Source organism: Aethalodelphis obliquidens, unplaced genomic scaffold (assembly GCF_003676395.1).
Source record: "Aethalodelphis obliquidens isolate GAN/ISIS:26980383/991018 unplaced genomic scaffold, ASM367639v1 scaffold12, whole genome shotgun sequence".
NCBI classification, from domain to species: domain Eukaryota; kingdom Metazoa; phylum Chordata; class Mammalia; order Artiodactyla; family Delphinidae; genus Aethalodelphis; species Aethalodelphis obliquidens.
This window is the reverse complement of record NW_020837956.1, coordinates 3,786,366-3,806,517: the sequence shown is the minus strand read 5'-3', so window position 1 is coordinate 3,806,517 and position 20,152 is coordinate 3,786,366. Positions and strand designations below refer to the sequence as shown.

Below are 20,152 nucleotides of genomic sequence, written 5' to 3'. Positions count from 1 at the left end.
AAGTATAATTATTTATCAGGAGTAACATGATGTGATGGAATGAGTTCTAGATCATGGTCGGGAGAACTAGGCACTAGTCCAGGCATTGATCTGGGAGGAGAGAAGTAAATTGACATTCAACAAGCCTATTACAGCATCAGGCACTCTACACCTATTTCCTTTTCCAATTCTTATCATAAGCCCAATAGTTAGATGTTATAATCAACTCCCATTTACAGAGGAAGACACTGAGCCTAGGGAGGAGGAGTCCTGGCTTATCATGGAGTAAGAATAAAATCTCAGCTCCGATTCCAAAGCTGCTATGTTTTTAACATTATAATCCATATGCACGCCATATAGGTTGTGTCTTCTATCAGGGTTTGACTGAAGAAGCAGAAGCAGTCATGCATGCATGTAGGTATATATGGGGTAAATATTTGTTACAGGGAATTGGCTTACGTGATTGTGGGGATTGGTTAAGTGGTCTCTGTAAGGGTGTTGTCTCTACGTCTGATGCTAGAGCTTGAAGTCCATAGGGCAGGCAATAAAGGGAAGATCACGAGCATGCTTGAAGCCAAGCCACAGGCACGAGACGGAACCCCACAAGGTCAAACTGAGCTCCATTTCTGTTATTGTGGCTTCTGACCTTGGTGATAAGTGTTCTGCAGAAGTTGGGGTTCTTCATCGTGGAGCTAAACACGTATACTTGGCTTAGGAAGCAGAGAACCTGAAGAAGATTTCAGGGGATAGTGGAGCCATTGCAGGCCCAGCTGTTGCATCACAAAAGTGAGCTGAACCAGCAGCTGAGCAACAAAGCATGAGTGAGAAAATAGCTGCAGCTTCCCTTCCACCCTCCTGTATTCCTGAGAGTCATCCCTGTGGCTCACATGGGAAGCATATAAGAAAGGGAATTCTGGGAAGTGTAGTTCAGCCTACTCAAGTTGACACATTACAAAGCCATCACATTGGTGCTCAGTAGATATTCGTTGAGTGAATGAATGAATGAATGAATGAGTATTGTGCTGCCTCTCTTGGAAGTTCCCTGGGAGTCAGAACACTTAATTTTGGCTCTGCCTCTTGTAAGCCAAGCAATTTTGAACAAGTCACTTAACCCTTCGAGTCTTGTTTTTCTCATCTATAAAACTGCAAGAATAATTCCTGTTCTGCCTGTTTAATAGGACTTTTCTAGGGATAGGCTGAGACGACCCGAACAGAAGCACTTTGAACATTTATAAGGGATAAAACAAATGTGATGTAGCATTACATTATTTTAATTATTAATGTTGTTATTAATACTTCAGCTTCCTAATGAATCACATAGAGTTAATAGTTTCTGACTAATTTACCTTATGGATGTGCCCGGAAGATTAAATTAGATGAAGCACGTAGAAGTGCTCTGTCAGCCGTGCCATGGCATATTCTTCAAAGGCAAGACTTAATTGTCGTTCAACACTCAGAAGCGTTTGCACAGTGTGTTTTAGTTCTGGGCTAAATGGCTTAGGGGGATAAGTGTGTAATTGGAACCATTGGTAACCCTGGCAACTGGAGGGCAGTGGCCATTCCTTGGATGAAAGTTGTGGGCAGTGGATGAGGTTTCTGTCCTATAGGTCTGGGCTTGCATTTCATAGCAGCCAAACTTGCTCAGCAGAATGAAGAAATCCCTGCGGAAGTTCTTGGTGAAGATAGCGTAGAGGAAGGGGTTGGCACAGGAGTTGATGGGGTAGAACAGGACCAGGAGGATCTTTGACTTGGACACAGTGATGAGGGGCACCTTGAGGGAGGCAGAGATGGCAAAGAAGGAGATGGGCGCCATGCAGAGGAAGTCAGTGAAGATGAGCATGGCCATGCGCTTGGCAATCTTGGTGTCGCTAGAGGAGGATGTGATGTTGGGGTTTCTCACTGTGAGGTAGATGTGAGTGTAGCAGCCACAGATGACCACAAAGGCCAGGACGTTGAGCACAAGGAGGGACGTAACATACAGTTGTGACAAGGGGCTGTCGATATCCATAGGCAGGCAGATGCTCACCTTCATGTAGCTGCTGATGCCAAAGATGGGAAAGAGGGCGACTGCACAAGCGAAGATCCAGCCCACCAGCATGACGCTGGCAGCATGGCGGAGCTGTACCTTGCGTTCTAGCTGCATGGCGTGGGTGATGGTGTGCCATCTTTCCAGCGTGATGGCTGTCAGGGTGTAGACTGAGAGCTCACTGGCAAAGACGGTGAAGAAGCCGGCAGCGTCACAGCCTGCTCCAGTTTGCCAGTCAATGGCGTAGTTGTGGTACTGGCTTTTGGTGTGGATGTCAACTGACGCTATGAGCAGCAGGTAGATCCCAATGCAGAGGTCGGCAAAGGCCAAATTGCACATCAGGAACCGGGGGACTGTGAGTTTGTATTGGCTGGTGATCAGTATTAAGAGCACTAAGATGTTCCCAGTGATGGCCAGGACGCTAATGAACCATATCAGGACCCTGAGGATACCATACCCCATGATATCTTCACATGGATTGAATGCATCTGGCTCGGGGGAGCAAGTGATGTCAACCACGTCATCGCATAAGTCATAGTCAGACTCACTGTACATCATGTCAAATCCTTTGGCGTAGCTGGACTCATCGTCTTCTGCCAAAGAGACTCTCTGACCCCTAGCCTGAGTCATATCATCGACTTCTTGCCTTAAGATAGATTTGTTGCAAATTGGATGCAGGTCAGAGCTAGAAAAATACAAAAAGGAATAGAATCAATATGTTGGATCCAGATTGGCAAATATATCACTGTCTTTACACGGGGTAGAGAGTGGGGTTTCTTCCTGAGAGTTTTTTTTTTTTTTTTCTTCTAACAATTTGTCTGCCCTTGAGGCTAAACTCAAGGGTTAACGCTGCTTACTGTAAATGAACGGAACAACTCGTGCATATATTCCTAGAGTTGGATGGCCCACTGGGGAAACCATCTGGCCACAACCTGAATGTGGGGAGGAAGGCGCCTGGGACTAGCTAAGCTTTGCTGTTAAGTGCAAATAATTTACAGACGATATCAACTCTACCCTCACCCTTCCCCATCTCCATTCAGCTCTCTCTTCATATGCCTGAGTAGGGTATACCCCCTTTCCTCTACTCTAAACTCCAGTCCTGGAAGATCTGGACTGTTCTCTGACTCAAATAAGAGTTTATTTTATCTACATAAATTAGAAGATCAGAGGCTGTAGTTGGTTCCCAGCCAGCCCTGTCCCTGGCTCTTTGGTACTCAGGCTACCAAGAGGTCTGCTAATTTGCCTGAAATGTTAGTGAGGGGCCTATTCTTTATTATTTCACTCCCCAGGGGCCACAACAAGCCTCAGGCATGTATTTGCAAGGTAATCCTGGCTCTCTCACATTAAGTAGTTCGCTAGTGAGTGCCCAAAAGGGCAAGTGCAGGTGCAAGGGGCCTAATTTATTCCAAGATTGTAACTCATTCCCCGAGGAGCTGCCTCTTCTCCGGCTCACATTTCTGTCTCAGCTTTCCCTTTAAACCCCAATGTACAAGAGGCCTCGTCAACAGAACAGAGGCACTTGCAGAAGGGATGTGAGTGAAAGCCAGATGATAAATATTCCATCCAGACAGGTGGACAGTGCATGTAGAGCCAGACGGTACTAGTTCTGTTTTGAAGCAAAAGCTTAAGGAATGGGAATGTTTCACATTGGGTCTTCTTTCGGATGGAAATCGTGTGTGTACACACAGACACACACACACACACACAAACACACACACACACACACACACACACACACACACACACACCCCATTCCCTTCCTCCCTCCCTGAGGGGCAAGCTCACAGCAATGGTATTGCATTTCTCCCGGGCCTTAACCCGGGAGAATTAAAACTCTTCAAAGAGTTTAAATTAAACTCTTTGATTTAAAGAGTTTAAATTTTAAACTCTTTAAAGACCCCCCTCCCCAATAAGTGTTAAAACTCTTCAAAGACCCCCGTCCCCAATAAGATGGAGAGAGTGACTGGGGCGTGGAGGAGGTAAAGATTCCATTAGGTACTAAATGATGAGGGCTGGCCAAGTGTGCCAGCAGACCCGGACTGAACTTTTCCACATCAACCTCTAGGAGAAGGGGCTGTTAGTGAGAACCCTCTCCTTTCTCTCCCCTCCAGAAAGTGAACTGAATTGCCAGAAAGTCATTTTCCCTTGGATCAAGGGACTCCTTTTTTTTTTTTCTTTCCTGGATAATGTGTCATTTGTTGTTTTAGAGACTGATAGAGCTTCTCACATCAGTCACAGTTTACACTAAGGAGGTTAAACAGTTAACATACGTGTAATTGAAAATGTGCAGAAAATCTTTTGGTTTAGTCAGAGATCTTACAAGAAAGGTGAGGCAAGTTCAGAGATGGGCAAAGAGGGGACAAGAGAATCACTTTGTTTCTTATTCTAACTCCCAAGTCCTAAACCCTGTCATTGGATTAGCGGCAGCCCAGTTCTAGGAACAGGAAGTAAGTAACCTGGTGCCAACAGACTGTGATTCGGTTCACTGAAACAGATCTGACCATCTAGACAGACACAGCCTTCACTTCCCGGGGCTTATGTTGGCTTCGGTGAAGATGCTTATTTTTGATACTGCTACGAACATATTTTAAATATAGATGCTTCCCTTTCCCGAAACAGCAGTGACCCAATGACATGAGTGGGGGAAAGGTAAACAATGGATGTCTCTTAGAGAAGAATAGAAAGAAAAATGGAAGCAGGGGAAATAAAATCATGCCTCTGCAGTACCTCGGCAAATCCTAAGTATTATAAAGAGTTGGGAATTCAGTTTGGGGTGAGGTTAAAAAGTAGTACTCCTGGATCCCAGTAAATCAATGAACAGATACTTGGGAAATGCATGGCAGAGTGGGCGAGAGCCTGAGCTTTGCAGACAGACAGGCAGACCAGAGAGTTTGGATCTGAGTTTGTTTGGTGTTTGTCGAGTTATTTACTGGCTCTGAGCCTCAGTTTCTGCCTTTGTGAGAAGGGAATAAAAATGGTGTTTTTACCTTTGTGAAAATTAAATGAGATAAAGCTGCAAAGTATTACAGTGCCTGGCAGTGAGTCCTTGACAAGTATCAGCAATATGAACAGAGAGGATGTGGTTACTTACTGAGTTCATGTTGAGGTCTAGGCCCTGTGTGAGTACTTAATGAATATGCCACAGTGCCTCAGTTTAAAATCTAGCCGGGAAGAAAAGGCCTAAATACAATAAATAACAAAACTAGGGCAAAATATCAATGCAAGCTGAGTATGGACATAACTGGTTAAATGACAGATGAGTGGCATGGTTAATAAGGGCTTTCCGTGAAAGTCCATGGGGTCCATGGGCCAAAATGTCACAGTCACAAGGGCCTAACATTTACACTTCAGGCATTATTTCCAAACGGGGATTGGAGGAACAATTTCATCACACAACTTTAAACTCAAATGTCATTACCTAACCACACCTACAGTTATCTTCTGAATAGCAGAACCATATTGCTTTGGGTTTGTGAATTTGTTAAACATAAAGACTAAACACCATTGCTATTTTTGTTACCCCGTTTTGGCATGTCTTCCTAGAAGAGGCGTGGGCCTCTCCTTTGCCGCACCTGACGAGCCCTGATGTAAGTTACAATAGGGACCTAGAGAGGGTGAGAGTCCGGTGGTCTGGAGGGATCAGGGAAGCCTTCAATCACGGTACGATGTAAGGCAGATGCGGAGATTTCTAGTCGGGAGAGCCCTGAGGCCACATCTACACTACGAAGGGGAGTCTGAGCAACAGAGGAAGAGGATATATTTCTCTGGGGTGTGGGCGCTGAGGCAGACACCAGATGATGTACAGCTCCTTCAGTGGTCTTAACGTCCTCTGAGATTTCTCCTGGGGGGTATTTAGTTCCAGGGTTTTGGCAGTGAAATGGGTGTCTTTCTTGCCCTGGCTGGAATATCTCTTCCTGGAATATAAAGGAGGTGGGCCTTGCTGCCTTAGCCCAAGCCCTTAAGAATTCTAGTCATTAGGAAGAAATCCCCTGGCCCTTGAGCTCATCTGTGAGGAGTGTCTGATTCTGGAGAGTTCCCCAATGACGCATGCTAATTCTGAAGAGCGGCCCCTTTTCCGCAGATCCTTTAAATGGGTCTGAGTGTGGACTGCTAGTTAACTTAGGGTGTGTACTGTTTGGTTGTTTCACTTTGCTTTAGAGAAGGGGACCCGTCTGCATGTTAAGGTTGAATAATAGAGACCGCGTTAAGCAGTGAAAGAGTATCCCGGAAGCTGTATTCGTGCTGGGCTACTGTACAAGAGTGGGAATGAGGCGTCATCTGATTGAGTGCCACTGTGTGGTATGAATTTTATCAGTGAGTTTAGGAGAGGCAGAAAGCTTTGAGAACTCCTGATATCCAATAAACTGTATCTCCAGTGGATCCTTTAAATACCTGAACATGTAATCTCTAAAGTACTCCCTCTCCGCTCTCTCCAGAACCTCAACTTTTTAACCCGTCGCCCACTAGGACTTGGCTTTGTTTGGACTACCCTCTGTAATTTGGGGCTCCGGGAACCTGAGCAGCCTGGAAAGCCAAAGTGAACAGATGTCACAATCTTAGTCCTCCCTCTGAGGTGCTAAGCTCCAAAGATGGGTTAGGGAGGTTTCGAGTTGCTGGGATGTGTTGCGGGTGTGTGCATCAGTCTTTGCTACGGCATCTATGCTTCTCCCTTCCAAAGCTGACTTTGATGGTCCCTGGCACACTTATGGCGTGCAGAGTTTGGAACTTGAAGGATAAATCCATGTCGGGACAAAGGGAAAAGGGAACAAATATTTATTAAGCATCAGCTGTGAGTCAGGCTTGCTTGGTGTTTTTCATGTTAGCTCATTTACTATTTGGTAGGTAGCCTGCCACGTGGGTAGCCCTCTCCTGTGAGCCCATTTTCAGAGAGAACACTAAAGCTTTGATCTAGACTCTGCCTAAGGGATTTCATCGTGGGTGCCTCTGCCAGGGGATCCTCTTCATGCCACACAGGTGTAGAAGTTGTGGACCAAGGTCTGCGTTGGAGAAATGCCCAAGCGGGGCTCGGGGGCGGACACGAGAAGACTCACATCTGCCGCCTGCAGTTGGCAAAGATGCAGCAGTGGCTGGGGTAGGTGAGGCTGGCCTCCACGAGTGTGACAAAAGCTTCCAGACTGGGGAGCTTTTTTAAGTTGTAAGTTGACTTGGCCCGCAGCTTCTTAAGATTTCCTAAGCCATAGCTGGGCAGGGAATGGATCCTCGTTCTTGAAATATCTCTGTAAGGAGAAAAGGTAAACATAAGCTGATTACTATGGGCCTGACATTTTCTGCTCTGTTAGCCGTCAACATAGCAGCTACAGTAGTAATATTTTTACATGGGTGAGGAGGGAGACTCCAATTCATCCAGCACGCCTTGGTCAGATTAATATTTGGCTGAAGGGACATTTGGCCCTTATATTTGTGGTAGGAGGACATAGATAACATGCCACTCTGTATCCTGGATGTACTTGCATCCTGGCTGATCTGGGGCTTAAATGTATCTCTTTCCCCTTCCGCAGTCTATCTATAGAATAGATACCCACGAATTTGCATAGGACCAAGGAAGTGAGATCATTTCCTCCTCACCATAAAACTAGATGTAAAAATATATCCAGTGAGCTGGGGTGGCATCTGTGGCCATATTTCAGCAAAGGATGCAAAGAGAACACACCATAAGGGGAAAAGGTATCTGGTGGGCAACAGAGGTACCCTCAGCACAAAGTCAAAGTGGCAATAGAGAGTGGTGGTGGTGAGCGTGGCATCCACAGCCAGACTTGCCTGCTCGTGTACCCTGCCCCTCTATCTATTAGACTGGTGACCTTGGTCAAGTTATCTCACTTCTCCATGTGTCAGTTTCCTCGGCTATAAAACAGGAATAATAATCGTACCTACCTCAGAGGGTTGTTGTGAGAATTCAATGAGCTAAAGTACATAGAGAACTTCCTGACCAACAGACAGCACTTGACGACTGGCCGCTGTTATCAGAAAACATCTCTCACACACACACACACACACACACACACACACACACACACACACACACACACACACACACACACACACACACACACACACACACACGCAGTTACGCAGTTGTTCTTGCTTTGTCGGAGAGCCTCTGCCTTGGTGAACCAGGAGGTCTATATGGAAACCAGTGTAAATGGTGATTTTAACCAGGTCCCTGTCACTGGAGGGTTCCAGAGTCCCATCCTTTCTGGCAGCAACACCAGTAACATGGGCCATTTTCTGGCAGCACCGTTGGCAGCTGAAACCCTCAAAACAGCCTGACTAGTGGGGTGGGAGTGAAGGGATTTAAATGGCAGCGGCTTAGACCTGTTGGGCCCAGAAGGTTGGCCGTAAATGAGTACTTCTGATGGGAGTGGTAGCAAGTGATGACCAGGATGGATTCATTTCAAGCATCCTTGGATATACTTGGTGAAGGAGAATCTTCTAATGTCTGCATTTCCTGTAAGTCAAAGCATTGGGCACTAGGAGCAATGAAACTCGGGGGTGTGCATATATATCTGCTCCCCCGTATGTTCTCCCAGTCTGGTGAAAATTACTTTCTCAAAGCCTTGTTTTCATTGTGCCATTCATTCTCTTGCTCAAAAGTTTATAATGCTTCCTGTTGTTCAATGAAACCTACTCGTAGCTGCTGCCCTGTTGTCACTTCCCTTTCCCAATCAAGCTTCTTATACTAGTTGTCCATACTTGATGTCACCATTTCCTCATTTCCCAATCCAACTGTTTCTTCCCAGTCCCTAGAGAAACAATACACACTAAGGTAGCTATGATGACCAGCACATCATAGCCAGCACTTTGTACTTCATTAGAAGTTCTAACCTTAGTTCCTCACTGGAAGTTGCTCTTAGTTCTAACCTTCTTGATTTCTCAATTACATTTCACCCGTAAAACACTCCTCCTTCCTGAGACGGTCTTTTTCTTGGCATCACATTCTTTTCAATTTCTTATGACATCTACTTTGACTTATTTCTGATTTTCTCTTTCTCCTTTATCTATCGGAGTTCCTCTAAACTCAGGCTCCTTTCTGACTGTACATAATCTTCCCAGGTGATCTCACCCACTTCCTTGGTTTCAGATACCAGGTATATGCTGATGGCTTCCCAATGTATATCCCAGTTCAGATACTACTTCTGAACTCCAAGCCCAGATAATCCACTGTCCATCAGATCCCACTCTTTTGATCACTTGCAAATATCAAAACTGAATTTACCATCTTCCTTGTAAATATGTTCGTCCTTTGGCTTTTCTTATCTTAGCAAATGATTCCTTCATCTCCCCCTGTCGTTCGGGATAGAAGCCTGGGAGTCATCCTTCACCCCTCCCCCTCCCTCCCTCGGACTCAGTTTTCTTCTTCTCACAAGCCTAACTTTTACATTTGTTTCAAATCGGTCCGCTTTTTTTGCCACAGCTTTAGTCTAAGTCACCATAATCTCTGCCTAGAGAGAAAGGCAACAGTCTCATAACTGTTCTTCTCATGACCATTGTATTAAGGTTCTTCAGAGAGACAGAACCACTAGGATGTATAGAGATACATGAGGAGATGTATTATGGAATTTGGCTCATGTGATTTTGGAGGCCGACAGGTCTCATGAGATGCCATCTACAAGCTGGAGAACCAGGAGAGTTTGTGGTATAATTCAGTCAGAGACAAAGACCTGAGAACCAGGACAGCCACTGGTTTAAGTCTCAGAGTCTGAAGGCCCAAGAACCAGGACCCCTGACGCACAAGGCCAGGAGAAGATGGATGTTCCAGCTCAGGAAGAAAAGAAGCACATTTGCCCTTCCTCTGCCTTTTTGTTCTATTAGGGCCCTCAACCGGTTAGATGATGCCCACCCACACGGGGAGGGTGAATCTTCTTTACTCAGTCTGTTGATTCCGATGCTGATCTCTTCTGAAAACACTCTCATAGGCACACTCAGAAGTAATATTATACCAGCTATCTGGGCATCCCATGGCCCAGTCAACTTGACACATAAAATTAATCATCGTGGCCATCTAGCTCTCTCTCCAACGCAATCTTTACACTGCAGATTGGGTGATATTTTAAAAATGCCAATTAATTGGGACTTCCTGCTTACAACTAGTCAATTGTTCCCCATTACACTTCCAATGAAGTACAAAGCATTGGACCTGATGTGCTGGTCTTGCCTCACTTCTCTCATATCCGTTCTGTGCCTTTTCTGTGTTCTGCTCTGTATTGCAGGAGAGGTGGCCTCCAAGGGTTCCATTTCCCAGGTACCACCTTGTCAATCAGCTTTCAGCTGGGTTCAGCAAATGGCACTGGTGGGACTGGAGGGTGGGTGGAAGGGTGAACTTAGGCATTTCTCATCCCTTCTTTACCTCAGGCAGCAGCTCCTCTGTGATTGCAGCTGTCATCAAACAGATCTGCTGAGGATCCAGCAGCTACCAGTTGTCCCAGTTCCCACATCCTCACTGGGCCCTTAAGTCCTAGGACTAGTAGCGATAATCTCAGGACTGCTAAAGCCCTGCTTGATATTTAGACAAATTTACATTATCAGAGTTAAGGATTACCATTTATGTAAAACCTGTGTAAATTTTACTGAGTTCCCCTCCTTGTTAGATGCCAAATAGATCAAATGTGTCAATGCTGTTGTTCAGATACTTCAGTGTGCTTGCTGACTTTTTGGCCTGCTTATTCTATCACTCCTGAGAAAAGTACACTAAAATCTCCGACTACGATTTTGTATTGGTATACTACTACTTCAAGTGTTGTCAATTTTTGCTTTACATATTTTTGGGGATAATTTTTTAGGTACATATAAATATAGAATTTTTACATCTTCCTGGTGACATTCTTTATATCTAGTTATATTTGTCTCCTGACTCTTTGGACATTTCTTCTTTGCTGGTTCCTTCCTGAACTCCAACTTTTAGACCCGTGGGCTCGGAGCCTAGCCTTCTTTCCTCCATTTTCACTCAGCCTGTAGGTGAACGCCTCTAGTCTTATGACTTAAACACCATTTATATGCTGATGTCCCCTCCCCCTCCCAATTTTTGTCTTGAGGCTGCTTTTCTCTCCTAACTCCGGACTCATATTCCAGCTACCTCCTTATAATCTCTACTTGGATGTCGAATAAGAAGGTGAAGCTTTAGATATTAACAATTGAGCTCCCGATATCTCCCCAAACCTGCTCTACTTACAGCCTTTTCAGTTGTTCCTGCAAAAACTTGGAAGTCATCCTTGACTCCTCTTTCTCTCACACCCCACATGCAAACCCTCAGCAAAATAACTTGGCTTTACCTTCCACATAGATCTGGAATTTAACTACTGCTCACAACATTCATTGCCATCACCATGAGGTGAAAGTTCTCGGTGTTCCAAGGTCTCTTTTCTAGTTCTTGCCTACGTATTCTAATTCTTCAGAGCTGGGGTCCCTGGAGATAAGTGTCTGATCCATGAACCTGTGTCCTTGTGAGGAGGCTTCGCTCTCCGCTGCTGAAAGATCCAGCTGTCCTGTCCTGTTCTCCACTTAGCCTTTCCAGTGTTCCAGAGCTTCTCAACTTTATTCTCTGCCCTAAAATAACCTTTCTAGTTTCTCTCTTCAGGCAATTTCTCCTCTGACCAGTTCTGCTATTGATACTCTGGTCCCGGTGACGAAGTTCTTGTTTTGCCTGGTCTATGGGGTCGTCTTTTTTCCCTCAAATATGGAAGGGAGCAAAGATTGCCTGTTTTGTCTAAAGCAGTTCAAGGCTTCCTCCAAGGAATTAGGTGAAGGTATAAACAAAGTGCTTCAGGAATAATTTAAACCAGGGCAATCATTTATTACCTGCCGTCAACATTTTTCATATTTCTAAAATCAAGTGATACAAAACAGACTATTTTTTCTTAGTTATGCCTTTCCCCTTTGATTTTAAAATACACAAAAATCACAGCAATTGAATATTTCCAAAAACAGATTTTTGTATTCTGTGCAATGCCATGGTATTCTCTCATTGACTCTGTAGTCGATTAAAGATGACCGTAAATTCTTTATACTCTTCCATAGAGGGTCTCTTTGCCCTTCCCTTGAATCCAGGCTGAACTGTGATGTCTTTGGCTTATAGTAGAGTGTGATGAAAGTGTTGCTGTACCAGTTCTGGACCTTGCCTTTCAGAGCACTGATAGCTTCTAAATTGGTCTTATAGAGCCCTAAGCTGTAGTGAAAGAACTCCGATGCCCTGAGAGTGCCATGCTGGAAAAAGTCTAAGCCATGCACAGAGGGTTCTGGAGGACGAGGTGCCGTGTGTGTGTGTGTGTGTGTGTGTGTGTGTGTGTGTGTGTGTGTGTGTAGAGGTACCAAGGAGCACAGATGCACCAGATATATGGGTGAAGGGTACAGCTTGGAGTAGACCCCCCAGACCCAGCCACCTGAGGCGACATCACATGGATCAGAGACAAGCCACCCAAACTTCTAAAACATAAAACTGTGGGGAAAATGGAACGATTGTTTTAAGGCACTGAGTTTAAGGATAGCTTTTATGCAGAAATAGAGTACCCAAACAGACTCGCCTTGACATCTCTGAGATTCTGTCATCCCCATCATTTTTAACAGCTGTAGATGTATTTTTCCTTGAACACCATTAAGAGTGCAATAGCACTATAGTCTGTATACTTTCTGCCTCTCTCACGTACCGTCTTTTGCTTTATATACTAGCTGTTTGTATTTGCATCTTCTCTCTCCTGGAGGGCAGAGGGCTCCTTGCATTCTCAGCAGTGCCTTTCACATAGTAAGCACCCAGAAAATTGTTGCTTTGTTCAAAGATAGGCTGGGGAATGGCGCTGATGGAGGATTGGGAAAGGAACTAGATAGATCACCCCAGCCAGCTGTGATGTCTTCTGACCTCTAGCACTTACAGAGACTCTAGTACCTTGTATTATCTCTTCTGCTGTTTCATACTATTCAGCTTTTCATGTATATTTGTTTGTTTCCTCAGCCAGGTTTCAGATGCTCTGAGAGCAGGGATTACTAAGATACTTTTGTGTTCTACACGGTATTAATATTTGGCACAGAGCTGGGTTCGTGAAGTCTACTCAGTGGATACTTGTCTGATTAGCAGAGATGCCTCAGCATCATAAAAAAATATGAGAAGTTGAAGCAAGTCTTACAGAAGAGCAATTCTAAAGGGAGAAAGATGCAAGGCAGATGGAGGAAATCTGGATTTAAAGGGGGCTCAACAAAACGGTGCTTCTGCAGCAGGCAATATATGTGACTGAGAGTATCAAAGGAATCAAGGAAGAGAGCATCCTTGTGCAAAGTTTACAAGGAGATAGACACAGATTGAAGACGAAATAGACTAATGTGTGTGTGGGTTGACCTGCATGCAATCCAGTGACTAGGCGTTGGATGGGGAAGCCTGCTCGGGAAGCGTCGGTGCCTCTCTGTCTGCTGAGTGTTCTGGAGTTAGCTTGTATTTCGGCTTCCTCCTCATCACAGCTCCAAAATATGTGAGCTGCTGTCTTTTTCACTAGGTGGCTTTGCTTCTGGGGGACGATGGCATCTTGTCAGTGTCCTGGGATCCCGAGTGTCCGCTGGTGGATATTGAAAGGAGGGAGTGGTTGGTAGGAGAGAGATGCAGAGTCACTTAGAGTTTGGTAAAGCACAAGTCTTTAGCAGAAGTGGTTCCTGGGTGATAGGGAAATAAAAGTGTTTGTAGAAGTGTCTACTTCAAGCTTACTGCATACTTGCTGGGGTGAGCAAACATGGAAACTATCATAAGACTTCCATATTTTGGACTGGCAGAAAAATGTTTCTCTGGTATCTCCACGGATTAAGAAAAGTCCATAGACATTTATATCAGCAGGGGAAGGGGTAATCATGGGCTGGTGTTTTTAATCCTTGTCTTTCAGGCTGGTCTCATGCCGGCAGCCTGCCTTTTTTTTTTTTTTTTTGCGGTACGTGGGCCTCTCGCGTTGCGGAGCACAGGCTCCAGACGCGCAGGCTCAGCGGCCATGGCTCACGGGCCCAGCCGCTCCGCGGCACGTGGGATCTTCCCGGACCGGGGCACGAACACGTGTCCCCTGCATTGGCAGGCGGACTCCCAACCACTGCGCCACCAGGGAAGCCCAGCCTTTCTTTTTAAGGTGCCACTTTGGTTAACATTTCCGCACATGCTACATTGTGGCTGGTTTTGAGAATTTAAATCCTAAAACGTAGTACCAACAGGAGACTCATAAGACAATGGCTGAAGAGATTTAGCAATCCTGAACTGTTTCAACATTGTTAGGGTTCTTGATTTTGAGATACAAAGTAGAAAGGGAAACAGCAGTCAGTAATAAGACACTGAGTCAGGAGAGTTAAACTGTGCTCTGTGCCCCATTTAATAAAGTGTGTTATAGCCAGTGCCACAAATTTGATTTGAACAATTTTTACTTTTCCCAGCAAAGATATTATTACAGGTCAATCATTTCCATAAGTGAGAGCACATTTCTGGTGTATACTACACTGACAAATGGCTAGAAGACCTCTCTTTTATGATCCCAGGCGGAATAAAAAGGCAATTTGCTTATCTATAGGATTGTGCGTACACTGGTAATGGAAGAGAATCATTCTTATACAAATACCTCAGTGTTTGAATCTGAACTATCAAATGAATCTGAGCTATAGCCACATCAATTTGATAAACCATCAGAATATGATTGTACCGGCTCCAGCCTGCAAAGGCAATGCATTAAATTTTCCCCACAGGAAATGGTTTCCCAAGGAAACAGCAATTGCTTGATTGCTAAAAAAAAAAAAAAAAAAAAAAAGGAAGGAAGGAAGAAAAAGAAAACTTGAGTGAGTTCAGAATATCACGTGAAAACTCAGATGGCTACTGATAGTCAAGGTCAAGACTCACGAGGGGGAAGTCAGGATGCTAGACTGCTCCTCGGAAACCCAATGGAGCTTGTCTGCGTGCCCCTAGCTTTCTCTGCATCTATTTCTCTTTGCAGTGGAACATCTTATCCTTGCACCCTCAGGTGTTCAGAGGCTCCCTGTTTGTTTTGCACTCAACTAAAATTTTTGCCTTCAGGAAAGGAGTTATGTTTGGTTTGGGTGCCCTCCCCTTAACTCTTTCAGAATCCCTTGCATATATCTACTGGGGACAAAACACTGAGCCTGCTGGGGAGGGAGATTTCCCCACAGTTAGCTCTTGGAGGAGATACTCTGGAGACCCGGCCAAGCTTCCCCATTCCCAGCACTGGTTCTAGGGCAGTGATTCTCAGTGTGCTTTCTGTACCAGCAACGTCGCTTCACCTGCAAAGTTGTTAGAGGTGCAGGTTCTCAGGCACCCCCCCCGACCTGCTGAATCAAAAATTCTGGGGGTGGGGATCAGCCATCTAGGGTTTTACAAGCGTGCTGGGTGATTCTGATGCAAGGTCAAGTTTAGAACCATGGCTTGAGGACAGCTGAGGACCGCTCACAGCGTAGGTGGCCCATAGCCGAGTTCTGCTCTGGGATTTGCCCTCGCCTGACTCACCCGAGACTTGGCTCTTCCTCAGGGCCAGCCTGCACCCAATGACTGTTGATGAAAAGGCCTGGCCCCTTACCTTCAGTCAGTTTTGAAGGGCCATCTTAATGCCAGAGCTCCCCATAGGATCAGCGGAAGCTTCTGTTGCAAATGTATTGTAGTTCAGCTTCCCTGTTAGCCTGCTTCTGCATCCATCAAGCACTCCCCACAGTCTCCAAGAGCGCTCTCCAGTAAACCTTTTGCATGCAAATATCCACATCACAGTCTGATTTTCTGGGAGGGGAATCTGACCCGAGCCACGGTCACAGCCCTAACCTGAGCCGCATCTACTGTGGGCTGAGTGGTCTGCACACACTCCTTCTCCAACCCATGAACCCACAGCACCAGCGTGGGCTGATCCTCTGCACACACTAAACAAGCAGCTCTCAGGCCAGGGTTTCGCGGGGGTTGGCGCATCAGGTTGCAGAAGTAGGGGATGGGATAGGCCCTAGAGTCCCAGGTTAGCAGCCAGAGAGGCTGGTAAGACATCTGCGGACTAACCTGAAAGCCCCCAAAAAGGAAGCTTGTTGTTAAGCTGATCAACCCTCTTGCCCCTAAGGGGAGGAGAAGGAGACCAGCAGTTACAGTCTGGGCTTTCAGCCAGGATGTTGCACGTATATCGTCATGCATTGAAATGAAAAGATGTAGGGATGTATTATCACTCTCTACCTTTTTAAGTCATGGCAAGTGCTTCGTAATTCCTTTGGATTTTCTATCAATTTTATTCACTGTTTCTGTGGTAAAAGGGTGGAAAGTGGGCCTGTAACTCGAGGACCCTGCAGAACTGCTGGTGATGACGGCATCCCTTCCTGCCGGCATTCGTGGCAGGACTGGCTGTGGATTCATGTTTGTGTTTTCCACTGAACACTGATCAGACACACCGCACCGTGCCTCAGCCTGGGACCTGCTTGTCAACTGCAGGGGGCGTTCTTCTATGCTGTGTGTGTGTGTGTGTGTGTGTGTGTGTGACTTACTGGTGTTCTTGGGCTCAGGGGTCTGGTGTTTGTAGTTATCTTCCCCCCTATTTTAGTTCACAATTAATTTTAGGGGCCCTTTTAGACGTTTGATTGGACATGTTTATGTACTTTTGGTGACATGGTATGTTGGGACTACATGGGGTGTAAGGCAAGACACCTAGTTACTGATTTAAGCTCTGCCACTTAACGGTGGCGGTGTGATCGCTAGCAGGTCACTTCGCATTTCTGTCTCTGCTTTCCTCAGCTGGGTAATGAGCTAGTTGGGGATCCTGTCCAGCTTGGGTGTTCTCAGTAGCAGACAGTGGTTAAGGTGCTGTGATTTTATAGTGTACCTGGTACAGGTCACATATGAAAACCTACCCCATCACAGGTATGTTCTTACGTAACAGATAGAGGGGCCTGTTTAGGCACATTCAAAACCCTCAGGACTGTTAGCTAAGTGAAATTGACACACTGCTATTCTGCTGGTCAAAGGCCTCAAAAGCACTTTCTCTAAGTCTGTCTGTCTCCCAGGTACTCTAAGAATAAGAAGCATGGACTAAGCGTTACAAGTTCTGAAGACTCTGTACATTGGAACGCAGGGACTATGCCTGGCGCTTCCCGTTCGTTACACCCGTGTCCTGCTTGGTGCCTCATAGGGCACGTCGTGACCTGATATTATTAAGTTGCATATTTAGTTCTATTGTCTGACTCCCCCTTATAAGAATGCAAGCTTTCTGTGAGGAAGAACTTTTGTTCCTTGCACTGTATACAGTGCATAGCACACAGCTGGCGCTTAAGATCTATCTGAGTGAATCAGTGAGTGAATATAAAAATATAAATATATATACACATACACATATATAATATTATTAAGCTTCAAACAGTATTAGGAAATAGGTATTATTGTTTCTGCCATTTTTTGTTTGTTTGCTTCTGCCCTTTTCTAGGTGAGGAAACCGAGGTTTAGAGAGCTGAAAGAACTGGCTTTAAACCGAGGTAGTCTGCTCTGGCATCTGTGCTTTAATCACGTGGATACTCCCTTCATTTGTACGTATTGCCTATCTGAAACCAGGCATTCTGGAATAATCTTTGGACTTCTTCGAAGAGACAGAGTCCCATATGAGGTCACAACATATGCTTTATCATCAGTAATGACCATTTATGGAGTTTCTGCTCTACCATAGAGGGTCTCATTCCAGAGATGCCTGGCTTCCAGCCTGAAGGAGAATACAGTCGCCCCTTGGTGTGTGTTGGGGATTGGTTCCAGGACCCACCGCAGATACCAGAATCCACGGATGCCCAAGTTTCGTAGCCCTGTCCTCCTTATCCATGATTCCACATCGAGGATTCAACCAACCACAGATAGTATATATTTATTGGAAAAAATCCATGTGTAAGTGGACTCAGTTCAAACCTGTGTTGTTCAAGGGTCAACTGGATAAGCTCTTTGGTGAAAATGAAGTGATGTTGATAGATGGTACGTAGATAGGTAGATAATATATATACTGACTGCCAAGTAAGAGGTGCTGGCTAGTGGCTCCCAAATGCCCCAGCTGGCCTTAGGCAGGCTATATGAGGATCATCTAGCAAACCTTTACATCTAGTCACATGTTTATCTATTTCTTTGCTCACTATTTCTTCTTGGATCTGACTCCTTCCTTCCAGATTCCTTTCTTATTCCTACAGTACATTTGTCAATAGATATAGTGGGTCTTGCTTGGAGCCTAGGAAAACACATTTTTAAAAAGCTCTTGCAGATTTGGGCCCCTGCAGCCATGAAGACTGTGTGAATCACAGGAGGAGGCATTCACTGTTGGCTGAGATTGTCAGGGAAGAGGTGGGTGACCCTTGTGGAAGGACAGGGGCTGATGAGAAGAGAATAGGGGAAAGTCACTCTTGGGGGGAGAAATGGACGTGAGGAAGCAATAATAGGAGGAGAGGTGCTGATGCAGGGCTGAGAGGCACTGGATACATCCCAAGAGATCTGGAATCGAGACAAAGAGGATCCAGTCATAAATGTGTGTGTATATCTCACTGGTTTGAGGGAAACTGCTGGACATTGAGAGTGAGGAAGGAGAACTGTGCTTTCCCTTTCAGGGAAGAGATGTATAGCAGAGTGGTTAAGAGTGTACTATGAGTTAGACCAGTTTGGTGTGGAATCTGTGCTCTAAAATTTCTGTGACCTTGGATGACTTGACCCCTCCAGGGAAGCCCATTTTTTCTTCTCTAAAATGGGACTAATAGCTCCTACCACAGAGGTTATTGTAAGGATTAAATTAGAAAATTCATCTTAAGTTTTTAAAACACTGGCTGGGACTTGGTAAGTGCTCATTAAATGTTAGTTGTTGTTACTGTCGCTACTTTACTGAAATTTAGAATCAGCCCTAAATTGTCCTATAAATCTTTGCAGATGACACAAATAAAATTTGATCTTAATTGCCAGCCCTGCGTCATAAACTTCCCTGAATTGGAGAAAGTTGACTTCTAAAACGTAAGATGCTGATCTCTTGCACACGGAAGTGGGGGAAGCTACTCACAGAATGACTGGTCCAGAGGCTCCCTGGAAAACATCATTAGGCAATTCTTCCAAATTATTGTTATCACTTAGATTCCTGGGGATGGAGTTGAGGAAGGAAGAAGGGAAACACAAAGCCATGTAAACATTACTGTTGTAAGAGCCATTTCCCTCTAAATGACCTGGAAGAATAGTCAGGGCTACTTACAGCTCATCTAGTTGGGTTCCGTTGAATGCACAGTTGTGTATTTCTTGAATCCCATTCTTACTCAGCCATCTGAAATAAAAGACCCATTAAAAAGCCAATACTGTCGGATGCAAACAATACATGGGTTTCATAATTGGAAGCACTGGGGCAGGGTCAGACAGCACAGGTCAGTGGCATAAATAAAATACCGCCCTTAAAGCTTGGGGTTGGGGTGGAAGGGAGACTGATTTATCACTGTATAACCTTTTGTGACATTGGAAGTTTGCATTATGTGCATGTATTATGCAGAGAAATAAATGAAATTTAATTTTGAGAAGGCACACTTAGGCATAGCAGCCTGGATCCCAGAAGGTCTTTGCACGTATCAGTTGTGTGCAGAGACAATGCCATGGAGAGAGCAGACAAAGACCTGTCCTGTCCTGAAGGACAGAAATCCTACAGTTATCGAACAAGTGTTTATATGACGGAGTTGTATCACCTTTCTGTATGGCCTTAAGCCTCTCACTCAGGCTCATTCACAGCAGCAGGCCTGGCTGTCATGAAAAAGTGATCTAATTAAGCTGTCAGACAACCTGCACCTCTCCCGTGACCTACAGGGACTTGGTTATTGGTGGTTTGTGGAGGTGGCTCTGGGTTAAGCCAGAAAGGAAGAGAAATCAGTGATAGAGACTGTGGGTCGTGGCGGGGTGAGGTTGTGTGAGTGGGCGCGGGGGGGAGGCTCTGGGGGAGGGGGGGCTGGATGTGGAACAGTCATCCTGATCGTGCCAAGAAGGTCAGTGAGCAGGTCTGCCTGGACAGGGGAGCCCAAGGACACCTCGGGCTGACAGCTCTGCATTGCCGTGCCCCTAGATGGATCTGAAAACAAAAGCAGAAATCCGAGGTCGGGAGAGCTTAGCCTGAAGAGCCTCTGATCCGTTGCTCTTGATTTGCTGTCTGGTCCTTTCCCTTGTCA

The 20,152-nt window shown here is 45.4% G+C and overlaps 1 protein-coding gene across 2 annotated transcripts in view; it reads right to left on the bottom strand.

The window, feature by feature from the left end:
* Positions 1 to 871: 871 nt before the first annotated feature.
* FSHR (follicle stimulating hormone receptor) overlaps positions 872 to 20,152 on the bottom strand; it is a 164,276-nt gene continuing 144,995 nt past the window's right edge. For both annotated transcript variants that reach the window (XM_027113159.1, XM_027113160.1), the window contains 4 exons: positions 19,201 to 19,269; positions 19,015 to 19,089; positions 7,057 to 7,242; positions 872 to 2,690 (listed from right to left, as the gene is read on the bottom strand). In XM_027113159.1, the coding sequence (XP_026968960.1) occupies positions 1,457 to 2,690; positions 7,057 to 7,242; positions 19,015 to 19,089; positions 19,201 to 19,269 (1,564 nt within the window). In that variant the 3' untranslated portion in view covers positions 872 to 1,456. The remainder of the gene's footprint in view (positions 2,691 to 7,056; positions 7,243 to 19,014; positions 19,090 to 19,200; positions 19,270 to 20,152) is intronic.